General features: G+C 44.6%; 1 protein-coding gene across 9 annotated transcripts in view; it reads right to left on the bottom strand.

Moving 5' to 3' along the window:
- Positions 1–23,035, bottom strand: part of LOC118402020 (zinc finger protein 521-like) — a 172,175-nt gene that overhangs the window by 138,118 nt on the left and 11,022 nt on the right. For 8 of the 9 annotated variants that reach the window (XM_035799833.2, XM_035799825.2, XM_035799830.2 and 5 more), the window contains 2 exons: positions 20,716–20,772; positions 3,371–3,577 (listed from right to left, as the gene is read on the bottom strand). In XM_035799833.2, the coding sequence (XP_035655726.1) occupies positions 3,371–3,577; positions 20,716–20,772 (264 nt within the window). The remainder of the gene's footprint in view (positions 1–3,370; positions 3,578–20,715; positions 20,773–23,035) is intronic. The other variant, XM_035799834.2, reaches the window with a different exon arrangement.

Genomic DNA, 23,035 nt, shown 5'->3' with positions numbered 1-23,035 from the left:
ACATTGTTAATGTTGTAAATGACTATTATAGCTGGAAACGGCTGATTTTTAATGGAATATCTACATAGGCATACAGAGGCCAATTAACAACAACCATCACTCCTGTGATGTGCTTTTCTTTCAAAAACAAGGGCATTTCTAAGTGATCCCAAACCTTTGAACGGTAGTGTACATCTATGCGCCCACACACGTGAGCAAGACACTGTCCATTCAGTGAGACAGGCTTCCTGCTAATGGAAAATCTTTGTAACACTCATATGGGATATCTTACTAGTTGTTTGGAAATCTGAGATCACTCTGAAGCTGTCCTGCCCTATAATTTGCGGTTGGCTGGTTGCGGATTGCAAAATATGAAATCAAACTATATCTGTGTATAAACAGAGGAGAGTATATATTGCTGTCTGATAGGACAATGTTTACTGTACCCCCCTCTTACAATGAAACTCCAAACATAAAGTAAGTCTTCCTCTTCACATGAACTTATCTTTATCTTGGATGGTACAGGACGGTACAGGATGGGACAGGACGGTACAGGACAGGATGATACAGGCCGGTAAAGGGACAGGACGGTACAGGACGGTAAAGGGACAGGACGGTACAGGACAGGACGGTACAGGACGGTAAAGGGACAGGAAAGTAAAGGGACAGGACGGTACAGGACAGGACGGTACAGGACAGGATGATACAGAACGGTAAAGGGACAGGACGGTACAGGACAGGATGGTACAGGACAGGATGGTACAGGACAGGATGGTACAGGACGGTAAAGGGACATGACGGTACAGGACGGTAAAGGGACAGGACGTATAGGACAGGACGGTACAGGACGGTAAAGGGACAGGACGGTAAAGGGACAGGACGGTATAGGATGGTAAAGGGACAGGACGGTAAAGGGACAGGACGGTACAGGACGGTAAAGGGACAGGACGTATAGGACAGGACGGTACAGGACGGTAAAGGGACAGGACGGTAAAGGGACAGGACGGTACAGGACGGTAAAGGGACAGGACGTATTGGACAGGACGGTACAGGACGGTAAAGGGACAGGACGGTAAAGGGACAGAATGGTAAAGGGACAGGACGGTAAAGGGACAGGACGTACAGGACAGGACGGTGCAGGACGGTAAAGGGACAGGACATATAGAACAGGACGATACAGGACGGTAAAGGGACAGGACGTATAGGACAGGACGGTACAGGACGGTAAAGGGACAGGACGGTACAGGATGGTAAAGGGACAGGACGGTAAAGGGACAGAATGGTAAAGGGACAGGATGGTAAAGGGACAGGACGTATAGGACAGGACGGTACAGGACGGTAAAGGGACAGGACTGTAAAGGGACAGAATGGTAAAGGGACAGGACGGTAAAGGGACAGGACGTATAAGACAGGACGGTACAGGACGGTAAAGGGACAGGACGGTAAAGGGACAGGACGTATAGGACAGGGCGATACAGGACGGTAAAGGGACAGGACGGTAAAGGGACAGGATATACAGGACAGGACGGTACAGGACAGTAAAGGGACAGGACGGTACAGGACGGTAAAGGGACAGGACGGTACAGGACGGTAAAGGGACAGGACGGTAAAGGGACAGGACGGTACAGGACGGTAAAGGGACAGGATGGTAAAGGGACAGGACGGTATAGGATAGGACGGTACAGGATGGGAAAGGGACAGGACGGTAAAGGACAGGACGGTACAGGACGGTAAAGGGACAGGACGGTAAAGGGACAGGACGGTACAGGGACTGGACGGTAAAGGGACAGGACGGTAAAGGGAAAGGACGGTAAAGGGACAGGACGTTATTGGACAGGACGGTACAGGGACTGGACGGTAAAGGGACAGGATGGTACAGGACGGTAAAGGGACAGGACGGTAAAGGGACAGGACGGTACAGGACGGTAAAGGGACAGGATGGTAAAGGGACAGGACGGTATAGGATAGGACGGTACAGGATGGGAAAGGGACAGGACGGTAAAGGACAGGACGGTACAGGACGGTAAAGGGACAGGACGGTAAAGGGACAGGACGGTACAGGGACTGGACGGTAAAGGGACAGGACGGTAAAGGGACAGGACGGTAAAGGGACAGGACGTTATTGGACAGGACGGTACAGGGACTGGACGGTAAAGGGACAGGATGGTACAGGACAGGATGGTACAGGACAGGATGGTACAGGACAGGACGGTACAGGACAGGACGGTAAAGGGACATGATGGTACAGGACAGGATGGTACAGGACGGTACAGGATGGTACAGGACGGTACAGGATGGGACAGGATGATACAGGACGGTAAAGGGACAGGACGGTAAAGGGACAGGACGGTAAAGGGACAGGACGGTAAAGGGACAGGACCGTAAAGGGACAGGACGGTAAAGGGACAGGACGTATAGGACAGGACGGTAAAGGGACAGGACGGTAAAGGGACAGGACGGTAAAGGGACAGGACGGTACAGGACGATAAAGGGACAGGACGGTACAGTACAGGATGGTACAGAACGGAAAAGGGACAGGACGGTACAGGACGGTAAAGGGACAGGACGGTACAGGACAGGACGGTAAAGGAACAGGACGTATAGGACAGGACGGTACAGAACGGTAAAGGGACAGGACGGTATAGGACGGTAAAGGGACAGGACGGTAAAGGGACAGGACGGTAAAGGAGAACACCAAGTCCATGAGAATCACATGGAGGAAACCTTCAGCAGCTCATATCATTAGTTCTCTGAGCCACCTTGTCAGAGTATTTATAGCAGTGTTCTGTTTATCCATCTCAGGTTCAATGACACAGTCTGCCAATGGCACCCTTCCTTCTCTCGTCTTCCTCCCAGGGTCCCAGTAGACATGGACGATGCCTCCACACTAAGAGGAGAGACCTCACTATAGTAGGGATCCATTTACCAAGGAGGTCTGGTTACAGTGAGACCTCAATGACATTGGCTTTGACTACTGGCGAATATGACTGTGTGGCTTTGTGGAGTATGTAGTAGAGTGTGTGGCGTGGTGTAGTGAGGTGCCTAAATACTCAAATGATCAGTACGGTAAGAGGAAGTGTGGGTGTGTGCATACATACACATTGTGTTGTGTGTCTGTGTCGTAACGGCAAAGGAGAATGGAAACTATCCATATAATGCAAGCAAAAAAATAGAGTTTTTGTGAGTGTGTAATACTGGAAATCCACCTATTTCATGGTATGCAATGTTCATCTAAGGTAGACTAGTGCTGCAGTCAATTACAGGCTGTGTGGTGAAGTACCCAGCTCACTATGGATTCCTATGGTTTTCTCCAGTGGGAAGACTGGATTGGGGGAGATAGAACGGACTGGTGGAGAGGGAAGGGAAGCTCGGTGGGCTGAGCGTTGTTTACCTGTCAGCTGGCATTGATTAATCTTGTGTTCGGTGAGATCACTCAGCGACTCGAACACCTGCTGGCAGCTGTCGCAGCTGTGCAGCGCGGCCTCCTCGTCCTCCTCCTCCTCGCCTTCCTCTGGAGAGAGAAGCCTCTTCCTCAAACGCCTGGACCCGGCCTCAGCCTCACCATCCTCCAGTCCGCTCTCGAGGGCGCACTCTGGATCTGTTGGAGTCACAGGAAACAACACAACACCACACAGTTAGTTGAGTGACCCGGAGTGGAGAGGAGAGGCTACCTCTGGGTGACAATAAAAACAATCTCTTGAGTCCAGTTTTAATAAAACAATAATAAAAAGTGTAATAAAGATGGAGGTTCCTTTTGGAATACTGTAACTCAAGCATAACATATCGAGTATGGACACACACACACACACTGACATGGAAACACACTGACATGGACACACACACACTCACCCGCCGGCCACCACCGTACGCACACATGCACACACACACACCGCTATGTTATTAAAAATGGTTTGATGTTGTGTTTGTCCTCAAAGTACAGTGTATGAAACTAGCCGGATGGGAATGTGTGTTGTTAATACATCCAGGATTGCAGGCCTTGCAGGTTCTTCAAAATTTGAGAGTTCCACATGAGAACGCTGAACTGCATCACTCTGGATGTGTCAAAGGAGACAGGAAACTACCCATGTAATCTAGACTTCCACCCTGGAAATGTAGGCAAATTATGAGAAAGAGAGAGAGGGAGAGAGAGAAAGAAGCAACACACAGGACTGAGATTAGTGTGTGCTACGCTGTCGTCACAACACACATCTCTGAATTATTCAGCCTTGCTCGCAGGCAGCCGCGGGTCACACACATCAATATTCTTCAATCCATCTGCAGTTTTGTCTCTTGTTGGCTTTGTGCTATAGTAGTGCCAGGGGTGGGCCGACTACCGTGAACCAAGACCTACCAGTCTACGAACCAGGACTACAAACTACGTAAACCCAGGGAGACAGACAGACAGACAGACAGCACCAAGGTCCAAGTGATACTACTACACTCTTACAGCAACACAACAAACCCTGCATCGCTTGCTAATTCATCTTAAACATCTCCATTTAGAGAACAGTAAAAAACAAAACACATATGGTAAACTGGTGGGATAATATCAGCAGCATCTTTCAGATTCAGCAGGCAGCATTGCCTGCAGTCCATTCTCTCTCTCCCCTGCTGTGTCTCTCCCATTTCAATACAATAAGGCTGATTACAAAGCCATACTCACAATTAAACAATCATGGCCCCACCGGTCTAACTCCCAAAGCTTTCTGGGTAGTGGAAGGAGCCCTCCCTACATTAACTGGCAGCCATTTTGAGTCCCACTGCCAGTTCTCTTCGAACATTGCCTGAAACCTCTTGAGGGAACATTATGAGCAGGACTGCCTAGCATACAGTTAAGACCGCTTAAGGACATGGGGTGGGTAGGAAGTAGTGCATTAACGTGTCTGTGGCACTGTGTTGGCATGAAGCCGGGCTGTACATATGTGGGCTACATGTTGGCCGGCCATTTTAAAGTCTTTCTCTGGTCGGTCTGTGGGGTGCTCTTAACAGTGTGAAATTCCTCGGAGAAGAGGCGTTCCAAAACTCATCAAGGCCACCCAGGATTTTTCCTTCCCCCCTCCCTCCACTCCACTCGCGGCCAAGTATCGATGTAACATCACACCCACCATTGTCCTTCCCTCTTGGCGACGGAGGCTTTCGGAACATGCCCTCTAAAAATATCAGCGCTATAGTCCCTGCTGGGACCACCACAGAACAGAACAGAAGGTGTTTCAAGAAAATGAAAATCCCAACCCAATCCTCGCAGATGCAGGCCTCGCTGGGCTCTCTAAGGGGAATGCTGCTTTTGACTGAGGCCAAACGCCACACAATATACACTCATGATTCATCCATACTCACAGGCCCAGCAGCAGCAGCAGAGCACTACTCCAAATGTGCCACAAAAAACTATCGAAGAAACGTCAAGGTTTTTCACAGGCACCAGAAAGTCAAGTGAAATTACATTTATTTATGTTGAAGACTCAATCAACGGAAGCCTTTATGACACACACATATACGCAGAGCATTCGGAAAGTATCCAGACTTTTCCCACATTTTGTTACGTTACAGCCTTATTGTAAAATGGATTTTAAAAATGTTTTACTCATCAATCTACACACAATACCCCATAATGACAAAGCAAAAACAGGTAGAAATGTTTGCAAATGTATTAAACTTTTTTTTAAATGAAATATCACATTCAGACCCTTTGTTCAGTACTTTTTTGAAGCACCGTTAGTAGCGATTACAGCCTAGAGTCTTCTTGGGTATGACGCTACAATGATCTCTCTGTACTTTGCTCCGTTCATCTTTCCCTCGATCCTGGCTGGTCTCCCAGTCCCTGTCGCTGAAAAATATCCCCACAGCATGATTCTGCCACCACCATGCTTCACTGTTGGAATGGTGCCAGGTCTCCTCCAGAACTGATGCTTGGCATTCAGGCCAAAGAGTTCAATCTTGGTTTCATCAGACCAGAGAAGAATGAGGCCTCCCGAGTGGCGCAGTGGTCTAAGGCACTGCATCGCAGAGCCATGGGGCGGCGCACATTGGCCCAGCATCGTCCGGGTTAGGGGAGGGTTTGGCCGGGCAGGGATGTCTTTGTCCCATCGTGCACTAGTAACTCCTGTGGTGGGCTAGATGCAGTGCACGCTGACACGGTTGCCAGGTGTACGGTGTTTCCTCCAACACATTTGTGCTTCTGGGTTAAGAGGGCATTGTGTCAAGAAGCGGCTTGGCTGGGTAGTATTTTGGAGGACACACAGCTCTCGGCCTTCACCTCTCCCGAGTCCGTACAGGAGTTGCAGAGATGAGACAAGACTGTAAGTACCAATTAGATACACGATATTGGGGAGAATTTTTTTTTTTTTACATTTGGGTGAGGTTTTTTTCTCGATTGAGTAGCCTCATTTCACTGCCAAAAATGTTTATTTAACAATCTAGTGTTCAGTGAAATAACAACACAAAGTTAACTAAATAAAGTTAGCCTAGTCAAATAATTAACATCCAATCACATTAACCGTTCCTCTCTGGCGGGAATTCCACTAACGGTCCGTATATAGCCAAACGTAGCTGCTGCTCATGTTGTTGTCTGTACTGATGGCACAAAAGCCATGACAGGGAGACATGGTGGAGTGGTTTAAAAAAGTTGACAAGTAAAAAAAAAATCAAATCAAATCAACTTTTATTTGTCACATACACATGTTTAACAGATGTTAATGTGAGTGTAGCGAAATGCTTGTGCTTCTAGTTCCGACCATGCAGTAATATCTAGCAAGTAATCTAACAATTTCACAACAACTACCTTATACACACAAGTGTAAAGGAATGAATAATAAAATATATATGAATGAGCGATGACCGAACGGCATAGGCAAGATGCAGTAGATGGTATAGAGAACAGTATATACAAATGACATGAGTAGTGTAGGGTATGTAAACATTATATCAAGTGGCATTGTTTAAAGTGACTACTGATACATTTATTACATCCAAATTGTAATTATTGAAGTGGCTAGAGATTGAGTCAGTATTTTGGCAGCAGCAACTCAATGTTAGTGTTGGCTGTTTAACAGTCTGATGGCCTTGAGATAGAAGCTGTTTTTCAGTCTCTTGGTCCCAGCTTTGATGCATCTGTACTGACCTCGCCTTCTGGATGATAACGGGTTGAACAGGCAGTGACTCGGGTGGTTGTTGTCCTTGATGATTGTTTGGCCTTGTGACATCGGGTGGTGTAGGTGTCCTGGAGGGCAGGTAGTTTGCCCCCGGTGATGCATTGCGCAGACCTCACTACTCTCATGGCCACTCAGTCATGGGTGAACAGAGAGTACAGGAGAAGGCTGAGAATGCACCCTTGTGGGGCCCCAGTGTTGAGGATCAGCGGGGTGGAGATGTTGTTTCCTACTCTCACCACCTGGGGGCGGCCCTTCAGGAAGTCCAGGACCCAGTTGCACAGGGCGGGGTCGAGACCCAGGGTCTCAAGCTTAATGACGAGTTTGGAGGGTACTATGGTGTTAAATACTGAGCTGTAGTCGATGAACAGCATTCTTACATAGGTATTCTTCTTGTCCAGATGGGTTAGGGCAGTGTGCAGTGTGATTGCGATTGCGTCGTCTGTGGACCTATTGGGGTGGTAAGCAAATTGGAGTGAGTCTAGGGTGTCAGATAGGGTGGAGGTGAAATGACTAGTCTCTCAAAGCACTTCATGATGATGGAGGTGAGTGCTACGGGGCGATAGTCATTTAGCTCAGTTACCTTAGCTTTCTTGGGAACTGGAACAATGGTGGCCCTCTTGAAGCATGTGGGAACAGCAGACTGGGATAGGGATTGATTGAATATGTCCGTAAACACACCAGCCAGCTGGTCTGTGCATGCTCTGAGGAAGCGGCTAGGGATGCCATCGGGGCCAGCAGCCTTGCAACAGTTAACACGTTTAAATGCTTTACTCACGTTGGCTGCGGTGAAGGAGAGCCTGCAGGTTTTGGTAGCGGGCCGTGTCGTTGGCACTGTATTGTCCTCAAAGCGAGCAAAGAAGTTGTTTAGTTTGTCTGGGAGCAGGACATTGTGGTCCGCGACGGGGCTGGTTTTCTTTTTATAGTCCGTAATTGACTGTAGACCCTGCCACATACCCCTCGTGTCTGAGCCGTTGAATTGCGACTCTAGTTTGTCTCTATACTGACGCTTAGCTTGTTTGATTGCCTTGCGGAGGGAATAGCTACACTGTTTGTATTCGGTCATGTTTCCAGTCACCTTGCCCTGATTAAAAGCAGTGGTTCGCACTTTCAGTTTTGCACGAATGCTGCCATCAATCTACGGTTTCTGGTTGGGGAAGGTTTTAATAGTTGCTGTGGGTACAACATCACCGATGCAATTGCTAATATACTCACTGACCGAATCAGCGTATTCATCAATGTTATTGTCCGACGCTATGCAGAACATATCCAAATCCACGTGACCACAATTGAGAGACGAGCTTAAAGTTTTCTTTACTGACCATCATTTTCACTTGTCTGACCGTTTGCATGATGACGAGTTTCTCACACGACTGGGCTATCTGGGTGATATTTTAACTCCCCTGAATGATCTGAATCTAGGATTACAGGGACTCTCCGAAACTATATTCAATGTGCAGGACAAAATTGAGACTATGATTAAGAAGTTGGAGCTCTTCTCTGTCTGCATTAACAAGTACAACACACAGGTCTTTCCATCATTGTATGATTCTTCGTGTGCAAATGAACTCAAGCTTACGGACAATGTCAAATGTGATATAGCGAAGCACTTGAGTGAGTTGGGTGCGCAATTACACAGGTTCATTCCCGAAATGGATGACACAAACAGCTGGATTTGTTGTCCCTTTCATGCCCTGTCTCCAGTCCACTTACCGATAACTGAACAACAGAGCCTCATCGAAATTGCAACAAGCGGTTCTGTGAAAATTGAATTTAATCAGAAGCCAATGCCAGATTTCTGGACAGGGCTGTGCTCAGAGTATCCTGCCTTGGCAAAGCGCACTGTTAAGACACTGATGCCTTTGCAACCACGTGCCTATGTGAGAGTGGATTCTCGGCCCTGACCAGCATGAAAACTAAATACAGGCACAGACTGTGTGTGGAAAATGATTTAAGACTGAGACTCTCTCCAATACAATACAACATTGCAGAGTTATGTGCATCCTTTCAAGCACACCCTTCTCATTAACCTGTGGTGAGTTATTCACACCCTTCTCATTAACCCGTGGTGAGTTATTCACACCCTTCTCATTAACCCGTGGTGAGTTATTCACACCCTTCTCATTAACCTGTGGTGAGTTATTCACACCCTTCTCATTAACCTGTGGTGAGTTATTCACACCCTTCTCATTAACCCGTGGTGAGTTATTCACACCCTTCTCATTAACCCGTGGTGAGTTATTCACACCCTTCTCATTAACCCGTGGTGAGTTATTCACACCCTTCTCATTAACCCGTGGTGAGTTATTCACACCCTTCTCATTAACCCGTGGTGAGTTATTCACACCCTTCTCATTAACCTGTGGTGAGTTATTCACACCCTTCTCATTAACCCGTGGTGAGTTATTCACACCCTTCTCATTAACCTGTGGTGAGTTATTCACACCCTTCTCATTAACCTGTGGTGAGTTATTCACACCCTTCTCATTAACCTGTGGTGAGTTATTCACACCCTTCTCATTAACCCGTGGTGAGTTATTCACACCCTTCTCATTAACCCGTGGTGAGTTATTCACACCCTTCTCATTAACCCGTGGTGAGTTATTCACATCCTTCTCATTAACCCGTGGTGAGTTATTCACACCCTTCTCATTAACCTGTGGTGAGTTATTCACACCCTTCTCATTAACCCGTGGTGAGTTATTCACACCCTTCTCATTAACCTGTGGTGAGTTATTCACACCCTTCTCATTAACCTGTGGTGAGTTATTCACACCCTTCTCATTAACCCGTGGTGAGTTATTCACACCCTTCTCATTAACCCGTGGTGAGTTATTCACATCCTTCTCATTAACCCGTGGTGAGTTATTCACACCCTTCTCATTAACCTGTGGTGAATTCACACCCTTCTCATTAACCTGTGGTGAATTCACACCCTTCTCATTAACCCGTGGTGAGTTATTCACACCCTTCTCATTAACCTGTGGTGAGTTATTCACACCCTTCTCATTAACCTGTGGTGAGTTATTCACACCCTTCTCATTAACCCGTGGTGAGTTATTCACACCCTTCTCATTAACCTGTGGTGAGTTATTCACACCCTTCTCATTAACCTGTGGTGAGTTATTCACACCCTTCTCATTAACCTGTGGTGAGTTACTCACATTTTTCAATGAACATAAAAGGTTTTATATGTAAGGTGGTTAAATAAAGAGCAAAATTATTGATTATTATTATATGTGCCCTGGTTCTATAAGAGCTCTTTGTCACTTCCCACGAGCCGGGTTGTGACAAAAACTCACACTCATTATTATGTTTAATAAATGTATTGTATAGTTTGTGTGTGACAGGCTTACAATGACGGCAAAAAACAACATTTGAGAGTGCGCTGACCCTGGTGCTAGATGGGGTATGCAGCTGGAAGTTGAATGTTTGAAGGAGTACGAGACTATAAAAAGTTTGGGAACCACTACAGTAATCTATCAGATCCGGACATGCTCTTAAACCAGGCCTCTACAGGCTGGACAGAATAACAACACATCTACTACTGCTTGGAGGGGCTGACAGTCACATACAGAAGACAGCTATGGTGTAATACTGTATTTCAATTTTTTTTGCTGTCTATTCCACTGCTCTGTTCATTTCTGGCATCCATTGGTGTGACTATTTTAATTATTTGAAGTTGCAGTTGGAATGGATGCTTATATCAGTATAGAAATGTCACAAGGGTTCACCAGATATGGAAAACATTGGCTACATTCATCTAAATTAAATCCACAAATCCATATGTTAAGGTCAGGTTGATATCTGTATATTGATTCAATAACACCACAGAATATATCTACACAGTGAATTGCATTCTAAAATGCTACAGTGGATATTATTGGGAGTTAAAAGCTCGTAGATGATTAGTAAATCAAAATATTAAATTCTCGCTAGTGATTGATGCCATTTTGAGTCGCCCAGTAATGTCTTCCTGGGGTCCATCCATCATCCATTTCCTGTCTGTTAAGGTGCATTGACATTTATCCCCCTGGACCTCCCACCTTTATATTATTGAATATTTCTGCTCTTAAATATTTATAATCTTTTAATTGATGTTTTCCTCTCTGCTCCCTTCACCCCTACCAGGGAACCAGAAGGACCCCAGCAGAGCCGGGCCCCCCATGTCCCCTCACGGCCTCCCACTGAGCACTGAGAGAGACAGGTGGGGCCACTTTGGCCATGGGGAGAGGGGAAGGAGAGGAGAGAGAAATTAAAAGAGGCGGGGGCTGGAGAGAGATAGAGATGGGGAGAGAGAGAGAAAGGGTAGAGTGAAAGAAAGAAACCGAGAGAGAAAAAGAGATATTGAGAAAAGTACAGTACAGTACAGTGGAGCGAGAGAAAGTGAGTTTTCGAGAGGTAGACATCATTTGGCTGACACTATAGGTCTTTAAATGCTACACTGGAGGGGTCTCAAATATTTCTAAATCAAATTCATTCAAATCCATCCGAAACATAAAGGTTGAAGACATGGCAATAAAAATGACCCCGGGGTGGTGCCATGCTTTCTCCTGCTCCTGCTACGTCTCTAATGTACTGTACGTCTAGTTCCATAAGGTTCAATGGGAGTCCTTCTGTTCAACCATCTCCATACTAATTTTCTCTCATTTCCAAGAGAGTAAGATCGTGTGGATGGTCCCTCTCTCCTCAGCCCTCCCCTCCCTCATTTGCCATGCTACCCCTCCCACCATCAACCCCCAAGTTCAAATTAAGAATTTATTTTAACCAGCGAGCAGCTTCTGTCGACACATATCGGCAGGCCTGATCAAAGGCAAGCTCCTTTATCAGAGTGAGGAGGGCTGTCAGAAATAGGACATTAAGATTGAAAAACCCTTCACACGGATGCTGCCGCCCGCCTGCCACCTCATTATTAAAAAATCCTCAAACTTTATTTTTTTCTGAGAGAGAGGAGCGGGAGAGCTCTCACAATATAGGTCACACTGCCAGCCACATTACAGTACATTCTAATGCCACATGTAAATTCCTCTGAACGTATCTAAGTACAGTAACTATCCTCTCCTCTCCTCCTCTATGTGGATGCATGGAATTTGGGTCCCTCCACTTAGCCCATCAAATCCACTGATCACAGATCAGAGCTAGGTCACTTGTCATGACCTAGCTCTGAGACTCTGAGACCAGAGAGATCAACTGATCACAGATCATTAAAGACTTAACTTGATCTATCTCTGAGACTCTGAGAGCAGAGAGATCAACTGATACCACATTATTAAAGATAATCAGGTTTTAACATTGAGAGGCTACTGTACTGTATTTCTTCAGCAGATCTATGGTCAGATCATCATACAATGAGATCCGATTCATAATTAAGTCTGGATGGCTTGCTTATTTTACTGTGTCTGAGCTCTTTGGGTGTAAAACTCAGCAAAAAAAAGGAAACGTCACTGTTTGTCAAAGAAAATGTGTACATTTCCAATAACTTCACAGATCTTCATTGTAAAGGGATTAAACACTGTTTCCCAAGCTTGTTAAATGAACCATAAACAATTCATGAACATCCACCTGTGGAACAGTCATTAAGACACTAACAGCTTACAGACGGTAGGCAATTAAGGTCACAGGTATGAAAACTTAGGACACTAAAGACACCTTTCTACTGATGCTGAAAAAAGGAAATGAGGACTGCAGATGTGCCCAGGGCAATAAATTACAATGTCCGTACTGTGAGATGCCTAAGACAGCGCTACCGAGAGACAGGATGGACAACTGATCGTCCTCGCAGTGGCAGACCACGTGTAACAACACCTGCACAGGATCGGTACGTCCGAACATCACACCTGCAGGACAGGTACGGGATGGCAACAACAACTTCCCGAGTTACACCTGGAACGCACAATCCCTCCATCAGTGCTCAGATAGTCCGCAATAGGCTGAGAGAGGCTGGACTGAGGGCTTGTAGGCCTGTTTTAAGGCAGGTCCTCACCAGACATCACCGGCAACAACGTGGGCACAAACCCACCATTGCTGGACCAGACAGGACTTGCAAAAAGTGCTCTTCACTGACGAGTCGCGGTTTTGTCTCACCAGGGGTGATGGTCAGATTCACGTTTATCGTCAAAGGAATGAGCGTTACACCGAGGCCTGTACTCTGGAGCGGGATAATAAATTAACGATTTAATTTGATTGCTTTTCTGATTTCCGTGACAAGGTTGCCTGCTGCTAGCAAGGCATAATGCTATGCTAGGCTATGATAAACTTACACAAATGCTTGTCTAGCGTTGGCTGTAAAGCATATTTTGAAAATCTGAGATGACAAGGGTGATTAACAAAAAGCTAAAGCTGTGTTCCAATATATTTCACTTGTGATTTTCATGAATAGGAATATTTTCTAGGAAGATTTATGTCCGTTGCGTTATGCTAATTAGTGTCAGATGATGACAACGGTCCCATTCATGGGATGGGGTGTCACTACAGGTTAAGGATAATATCACCTCAACCTTACCTGTCACCCTAAACCCACTTCAACTTGCTTACCGCCCCAATAGATCCACAGACAATGCAATTCCCTTCGCACTGCACAATGCCCTATCCCATCTGGACAAGACGAATACCTATGTAAGGATTCTGTTCATTGACTATAGCTCAGCCTTCAACACCATAGTACGCTCCAAGCTCATCATTAAGTTCAGGACCCTGGGTCTGAACCCCGCCCTGTGCTATTGGGTCCTGGACTTCCTGTCGGGCCGCCCCTCTGTGGTGAAGGTAGGAAAAAACACCTCCACTTTGCTGATCCTCAACACACAAGGGTGCATGCTCTACAAGGGTGCATGCTCGGGCCCCACACGGGTGCATGCTCAGCCCCCTCCTGTATTTACTGTTCACCCATGACTGCGTGGCCATGCACACCTCCAACCCAATCATCAAGTTTGCAGACAACACAACAGTACAGTACAGCTTGATTACCAACAATGACGAGACAGCCTATAGGGAGGAAGTGAGGGCCCTGGCGGAGTGGTGCCGGGAAAATAACCTCTCACTCAACGGCAACAAAATGAAGCTTCCTATTCCTCGGCGTACACATCACTGACGATCTGAAATGGTCCACCCACACAGACAGTGTGTTGAAGAACGCGCAACAGAGCCTCTTCAATCCCAAGTGGCTGAAGACATTTGGCTTGGCTCCTCAGACCATTGTCATCAAAATCTTACACGGGGACACCTGAAGTCAATCTTACACGAATCATTGTTTACTATCAGCACGCTGGAGAGGTTCCAACCAACTCAATGCACCATGTACACGTGATGATCAGGAGCTATTACGGGGCATTCCCGTTAGTTCCCTTATATACAGGTTACAGACACGTTACATAAGCATAATTCATAGGGTTGGTTCCGGCATGTGTCTGGCGCCGTCTCCTATCTTAAGTTAAAGAACATATTCTGGGCATTCTGCCAGATGGTCCTAAAGAGGAGGTCATGATGGCCCCCCCTCATATCTTTACCAGGCACGGGCAGGAACCAAGGATTGTTAAAGATACCAATCCGGTCTACCCAACGCATCACTGTGTCCTCCACTGGAAGGACAAAAAGATCGTCAAGGACATCAACCACCCGAGCCTGTTCACCCCGCTATCATCCAGCAGGCGAGGTCAGTAGAGGTACAATCAAAGCTCAGACAGAGAGACTGAAAAACAGCTTCTATCTCAAGGCCATCAGACTGTTAAATAGCCGTCACTAGCCGGCTACCACCCGGTTATTCAGCCCTGCACCTAAGAGGCTGCTGCCCTATATACATAGACATGGAATCACTGGCCACTTTAATACTGGAACACTAGTCACTTTAATAATGTTTACATACTGCTTTACTCATCTCATATGTACATACTGTATTCTATTCTGCTGTATTTTAGTCAATGCCACTCTGACATTGCTCGTCCTAATATTTATATATTTCTTAATTCCATTCTTTTACATTAGTTTCAACATCAGCAGTGAAGAGGTGACTCTGGGATTCTGGCCTTCTAGGTAGAGTTGCAAAGAAAAAGCCATATCTCAGACTGGCCAATAAAAATAAATGATTAATACGGGCAAAAGAACACAGACACTGGACAGAGGAACTCTGCCTAGAAGGCCAGCATCCCGGAGTCGCCTCTTCACTGTTGACGTTGAGACTGGTGTTTTGAAGGTACTATTTAATGAAGCTGCCAGTTGAGTACTTATGAGGTGTCTGTTTCTCAAACTAGACAGTCCATTGTACTCTTTCTCAGTTGTGCACTGGGGCCTCCCACTCATCTTTCTATTCTGGTTAGGGCCAGTTTGCGCTGTTCTGTGAAGGGAGTAATACACAGCTTTGTACAGGAGCTTCAGTTCCTTGGCAATTCCTCGCATGGAATAGCCTTCATTTCTCAGAACAAGAATAGACTGATGAATTTCAGAAGAAAGTTCTTTGTTTATGGCCATTTTGAGCCTGTAATCGAACCCACAATCGCTGATGCTAAAGAAAGTCTAAAGAAAGGCCAGTTTTATTGCTTCTTTAATCAGGACAACAGTTTTCAGCTGTGCTAACATAGGGTTTTAGAAGGGTTTTCTAATGATCAACTAGCCTTCTAAAATGCTAAACTTTGATTAGCTAACACAACATGCTAATGGCACACAGGAGTGATGGTTGTTGATAATGGGCCTCTGTACGCCTATGTAGATATTCCATTAAAAATCAGCCGTTTCCAGTTACAAAGGTCATTTACAACATTAACAATGTCTACACTGTATTTCTGATCAATTTTCTGTTATTTTAATGGACATAAAATGTGCTTTTCTTTCAAAAACAAGGACCTTTCTGTGACCCCAAACTTTTGAACCGTAGTGTATGTTGTGAATTGTTAGATACTACTGCTCTGTTGGAGCTATGAACACAAGCATTTCGCTACACCAGAAATAATATATGCTAAATATGTGTATGCGACCAATGAAATTTGATTTGGTATTACATTTTTAGATTCACGTGGCCAAACTATTACTGGAGGATGTAGAACACAAACAACCGAAACAACACGGAAGCTTACATGATAAAGAAACCACCACATGTCACAGGTAACACAGGTGGCATCATTCACAATTAAAAGGAAAGGAAATCAGAGCGCACGAATGAGAAACATGATTTGATTTCCACTTTATTTATTACTCTCTCTCTCTCTCTCTCTCTCTCTCTCTCTCTCTCTCTCTCGGAGTGATAATATTGAACGAAGCGCCTTGCCATGCCATTAGTGTAGTCGAACAACAAAGGAAATTAATAATAGAGAATATGGTTTGAGAAGTGCAGGAGTGAAAGAGTCCTTTCCTCTTCCTGCTGTACGAAGCCCTGCAGTGCATTGATCTGGGGCTGCCTCAGCCATCAGCCGACACTATGATGTATACCACTAGCTTGCACTACAGTAAGAGTACATCGCCATCCAGACAACCTCTCAGATCTAACACACTCTATTACAGACACACACGCATGTAAGCATGTACGCCTGTTATAAGAATACAAACACACTAAGACACACATACAGGCACACACACACACCCTTTCTCTTTCTCAGACCCAGAGCTTAGTCCACTCCGATTCTAGCTGGAGCAGGCACCGTCTTCCACAAAACAGCCCCAACCAGCCACAGCCAGGAGGAGAGAAAGAAAAGCAGATATTAAAGAGAGAAGAAAGAAGGCGGAGCATGTGGTTATAACTCCACACAGGCAGTGACGGCAGTTGTAAAGCCAAGCTGTGGATCTTAAGCCTGTTCCACACTCTCTCTCCGGGTAAAAAGCACTCTGCCTCATTAAACCTTCCATATCATACTGTTCCTGTCCTCCGCACTAACTAACTAAAATGCTGTCTTTCTTTCTTCTTTACCAGAGACCTATTTTCTTATCATTTCATCCCTTTTTCCTATTCTGTTATACATCAAACATGAGTGTGGCGTATAGAATAATAAGACAGTAGGTACCTGGCTGTAAGACACAATGAACATACAGGCTCATAGAGGAACACTGCTGGGGGTCTTCTCTTGAGGCAAGCCCTCGACACATCACGTCTGATTTAGGTAGGGGATTATCAAGGGGCTAATGGGTATTGTGACCATGTCAATCACTGATCAGTGGCCTACAAGCATGAATAGAAGCTGATGTATTTTTTGACATCAAAAAGCTCTTGATGGGCAATGGTTTAACCATAAGGCTCTGTAAATGTTAGATCTGCCATTTAAATATAAAGGGGTTTAAAAACAATACTGTTCTTGATCATTGGTCCAAAATCATATTTTCTCAAGGCGCTATAACATGTGAAATGACATGAAAGACTAAATGAAAAGTCAAACATGTGGGGCAAATTATTCAAAACAATAACAATAATCTGCAACTTCTACTAGCATCCTTTACACTGCATCTGACAAGAGGGTTAAAAGAAAATCAGCCATACAAACTCAAATGAGAAAAGTGAGAAATTAATTTGTGTGCCCTCTTGATTTCTCCACAGGCAGACATCGATCAAGTCGCTGCTGTCTCCCCTAACTCAGGAGATGGCGTCTAGAGGGAGGAGGCGGGGGAAGAAGGTGTGGAGGAGAGGAGGGGAGAGGAGAGGAGAGAGAGGCGTGTGTGCGTGTGTCTGAGGAGGTCATTGTAATCAGGGGCTCTCATTAGCCCGCCATTGGCTGTGGATGACAGGAGGTGTCCCAGGGAACCAGGGGAAACAGGAGCTCATAAGCCCAGCGCTTCATCTACTGCAGTTGGGGTGGCTGAGGACGAAGCCTGCCTCTCTCCCCAACCAATTCCCAGATATACGGAGTATGACTCTCCCCAACCAACACCTAGACATACAGAACCTGCTTCTCTACCAAACACCAACCAACACCCAGACATCAATACAAAACACTACAGCCGTAGACTAGACTGGTATGGGCCTGGTGCTCTTGCCTTATGCACAAGACTGTTTTACGCAGAGATGTCAGAGGAAGACAGGTAAATACTGAACAGACACATATACACTAGGAGAGGGCTGAATGAAAGAGACCTAACTCTCTGACACAAAACCAATAAAACAACTCGTCCGCACAGACATACTGTAGTAAAACAGCCCTTGTGTTTCCCGTTTCTGCATTTCTCTCTGTCTGAAGTGGCCCAGAGAGGGAGAGGGAGGTGTGCAAACGCTACTGGACTCACTACAGTGCTAGGTGCCAGGCAGTGTGTGTGACTGTGTGAGTACCCAGGGTCCCCAACCTGCTGGGCAAAGCCATCCATATCAGGTTTAAAATAACCACAAATGAGACTTAACCTTTAGCAGACAAATGAAATGAAAGAATGGTCGCGTGGTGGATGCGATCAGTAGCAGGCCTCATTCATAGGGGGCTCTCTGTGAGCCTGACCTGGATTACTGCTCTGTTCCTGGAGGGCCTACGGTGAATGCCACACCAGCAGACAGGACACATTCATCTGCTCTGTGAGCTCTATTCTATCTCTATCAGAGGTTAGGAAACAAAGACGTGAACACACACAAATACAGTTGAAGTCAGAAGTTGACAAACATTAAAACTCGTTTTTCAACCACTCCACAAATGTCTTGTTAACAAACTATAGTTTTTGCATGTCGGTTAGGACATCTACTTTGTGCATGACACAAGTCATTTTTCCAACAATTGTTTACAGACAGATTATTTCACTTATAATTCACTGTATCACAATTCTAGTGCGTTACATACACTAAGTTGACTGTGCATATAAACAGCTTGGAAAATTCCAGAAAATTATGTTGCGGCTTTAGAAGATTATGATAGGCTAAATCACATAATTTGAGTCAATTGGAGGTGTACCTGTGGATGTATTTCAATTGCCTACCTTCAAACTCAGTGCCTCTTTGCTTGAAATCATGGGAAAATCAAAAGTAATCAGCCAAGACCTCAGAAAAAAATTGTAGACCTCCACAGGTCTGGTTAATCCTTACGAGCAATTTCCAAATGCCTGAAGGTACCACGTTCATCTGTACAAACAATAGTACACAAGTATAAACACTGTGGGACCACGCAGCCGTCACACCGCTCAGGAAGGAGACGCGTTCTGTCTCCTAGAGATTAACGTACTTTGGGTTGAATAGTGCAAATCAATCCCAGAACAACAGCAAAGGACCTTTTGAAGATGCTGGAGGAGACAGGTACAAATGTATCTATACCCACAGTAAAACAAGTCTTATATCGACATAACCTGAAAGGCAACTCAGCAAGGAAGAAGCCACTGCTCCAAAACCACCATAAAAAATCCAGACTATGGTTTGCAACTGCACATGGGGACAAAGATCATACTTTTTGGAGAAATCTCCTCTGGTCTGATGAAACAAAAATAGAACTGTTTGGCCATAATGACCATCGTTATGTTTGGAGGAGAAAGGGGGAGGCTTGCAAGCCGAAGTGAAGCACGGGGGTGGCAGCGTCATGTTGTGGAGGTGCTTTGGTGCAGGAGGGACTGGTGCACTTCATAAAATAGATTGCTTCATGAGGATGGAAAATTATGTGGATATATTGAAGCAACATCTCAAGACATCAGTCAGAAAGTTAAAGCTTGGTCACAAATGGGTCTTCCAAATGGACAATGACCCCAAGCATACTTCCAAAGTTGTGGCAAAATGGCTCAAGGACAACAAAGTCAAGGTATTGGAGTGGCCATCACAAAGCCCTGACCTCAACCCTATAGACGATTTGTGGGCAGAACTGAAAAAGTGTGTGCGAGCAAGGATCCTACAAACCTGACTCAGTTAAAGTCTCTGTCAGGAGGACTGGGCCAAAATTCACCCAACTTATTTAACCTTTATTTAACTAGGCAGTTAAGAACAAATTCTTATTTTCAATGACAGCCTAGGAACAGTGGGTTAACTTCCTGTTCAGGGGCAGAACAACAGATTTGTACCTTGTCAGCTCGGGGGTTTGAACTTGCAACCTTCCAGTTACTACTCCAACTCTCTAACCAATAGGCTACCCTGCCGCCCCATTGCGGGAAGCTTGTGGAAGGCTACCCAAAACATTTGACCCAAGTTAAGCAATGCTACCAAATACTAATTGAATTGAGTGTATGTAAACCTCTGACCCACTAGGAATGTGATGAAAGAAATAAAAGATGAAAGAAATAATTATCTCTTCTATTATTCTGGCATTTCACATTCTTAAAATAAAGTGATGATCCTAACTAAAACAGGGAATTAAATGTCAGGAATTGTGAAAAACTGAGTTTAAATGTATTTGGCTAAGGTGTATGTAAACTTCAGACTTCAACTGTACCCCCCACCCCCACCCCCACACAAACACAAACACACACACACACATACACACAAACAGGCATGAATACAATATACACACAACGCATGCATTTTACAGCATTTAATAAAAATGCTCTCTCAAACAGACATGCGTGCCTGCACGGGCACTCGCACACACGCACACACGCACACACACACAGGTGAGCAAACACAAGGAGCAGTAACATATCTTAATGGTTGAAACACACTTCATTCCATAGATCACACGCACGCTCCACTTTCCAGACCCCAATTATGAAATATGAAATGGAGCATTACCGCTCGGAATGGCAGTCTGCCCAGGACTCTGCTGCTCCTCTATCACATTGTCTTCTACTGCCAGAAAGAAAGGGAGAGAGAGGGGGGAAGAAGTGATTAACAGCAAGAAACCAAAAACAAGTTTACACTTGTCAGACACACTGAGACTTTCTTTCTCCCTTTTTTCTACACTATCTTTTTTATATTTATTATTTACTGCATGGAAACTCCAGGAGATTTCAACAGCCCAACCTGTTTTTTTATTTTGTATTTTATTTCACCTTTAATCTGGTAGGCCAGTAGAGAACAAGTTCTCATTTACAAACTCGACCTGGCCAAGATAATGCCAAGCAGTGCGACAAAAACAACAACATAGAGTTACACATTGGATAAACAAACGTACAGTCAATAACAGAATAGAAAAATCTATGTACAGTGTGTGCAAATGTATTAAGATTAGGGAGGTAAGGCAATAAATAGGCCATAATGGCGAAATAATTACAACTTAGCATTATCACTGGAGAGATAGATGTGCAGATAATGTGCAAGTAGAGATACTGGGGGGCAAAAGATAAAAAAATAAAAATAACAATATGGGGATGAGGTAGTTGGGTGTGCTATTTACAGATGGGCTGTGTACAGGTACAGTGATCTGCTCTGACAGTTGATGCTTAAAGTTAGAGAGGGAAGTCTCCAGCTTCAGTGATTTCTGCAATTCTGGGGTTTGGGAATCCACAAGCCTTTCATGTGTATGAGGTTCGGCAACAAGGTAGGCAACCTCCCACGTAAATAACATATTGGACTGAGTAATGACATGATTAATTAAATTCTCCCAAGAAAACCTCTCCCAAAATCAACAGTGACAAACTGAAAAACAGCTTTATGACTGCATTAGTGAGAGGATATCTCTGAGACAAAATAAAACCCCATGTATTAGACAGAAGATATAGATAAATAACACATTTGGACTAAAATGGTACTGTCACAGCATTAATCTAGAATTTTGGAGGATCGTGTGTTGCAGTGGTCTAAGGCACTGCATCGCAGTGGTGTCACTGCAGATCCGGATTCGATCCCGGGCTGTATCACAACCGGCCGTGATCGGGAGTCCCATAGGGAGGCGCACAATTGGACCAGCGTCGTCCGGGTTAGGGGAGGGTTTGGCCGTTGTTGTAAATAAGAATTTGTTCTTAACTGACTTGCCTAGTTAAATAAAGGTTTTTGGGGGTATGATATTTAGTCCTCTGTAACTTTCTCACACATCATTACTCACAATTCATTCAGGACAACGGCCTACAATGCCAGCCATTATCAATATATTTCTGAAGTGATATTTGGCTGTACAGGCTAGCATGAGGGACAAGAAGTACCTAGCCACAATGAGGTTTGTTTTTAGAAAAGTCAGCTAACCTTCTAAGCTACCTTGGTATAACTAGCTAGTTAACGTTCTCTCATGATTATAAAGACTACAAAATGTTAATAAAAACAGCATATTTTATTGACCTAAAAGTTAGCTGTTTTAGCCCAGTCGCTAGCTTATGCAGGGTCAGTGATACATAGAGCAACCATGTACTGTCTATCTATGGGAACAACTGCAATTATTTTGCAAGCAACATTGCTAAAATTTATAAAATAACATTTCATTAACCTCATAAAATGTTATCTGTAATGCTCATCTCCGGTAGCCTAATTGACATCTTACTTCCATATGGTACCTAAATTACAAGGGTTAGATGTGCACTAAACAACTGTACATGTTAGCACTTAAAAGGCATATACAAAATCTGGTATATACTGTACATTGTCTACTGATATCATTTAAAATTGAGAACATATATCTCAACATGTAAACAATGTGTGAGTTTAGCTATTCTCTGTTACAGATAATAGATGCCCATAAGGCCAGTAATGCCATCATTTAAAAAATGTATTTAACCTTTTAACTATACATGTCAGTTAAGAACGAATTCTTATTTACAATGATGCGTCGCCCTATAGGACTCCCAATTACTTCCAGTTGTGATACAGCCTGGAATCAAACTAGGGTCTGTAGACATACATCATACTGTAGGCCTATGGCTGCATTAGTGATGCATGCCATATGATAATGTGCCAAATGGATTCACATAGCTGATATACTGAGAGAGTGACAATCAAATAAAACAGATTGGTGATCTTACAACTAGACAAAAAGGAAATGTTCATTTGAGAATACAACACAGAAACACAGACACAGAGACAGAACCCCTCTTTATTGCAGGATTGTGATGATTAATCAACATTGACACTAGTTCATTTTGAATAATAGTTTAACAGTTAAAACAAGTTTAAACACTTCACT

The sequence above is a fragment of the Oncorhynchus keta genome, chromosome 23, assembly GCF_023373465.1.
Source record: "Oncorhynchus keta strain PuntledgeMale-10-30-2019 chromosome 23, Oket_V2, whole genome shotgun sequence".
Lineage (NCBI taxonomy): Eukaryota > Metazoa > Chordata > Actinopteri > Salmoniformes > Salmonidae > Oncorhynchus > Oncorhynchus keta.
This window is presented reverse-complemented; position numbering and strand designations above follow the sequence as displayed.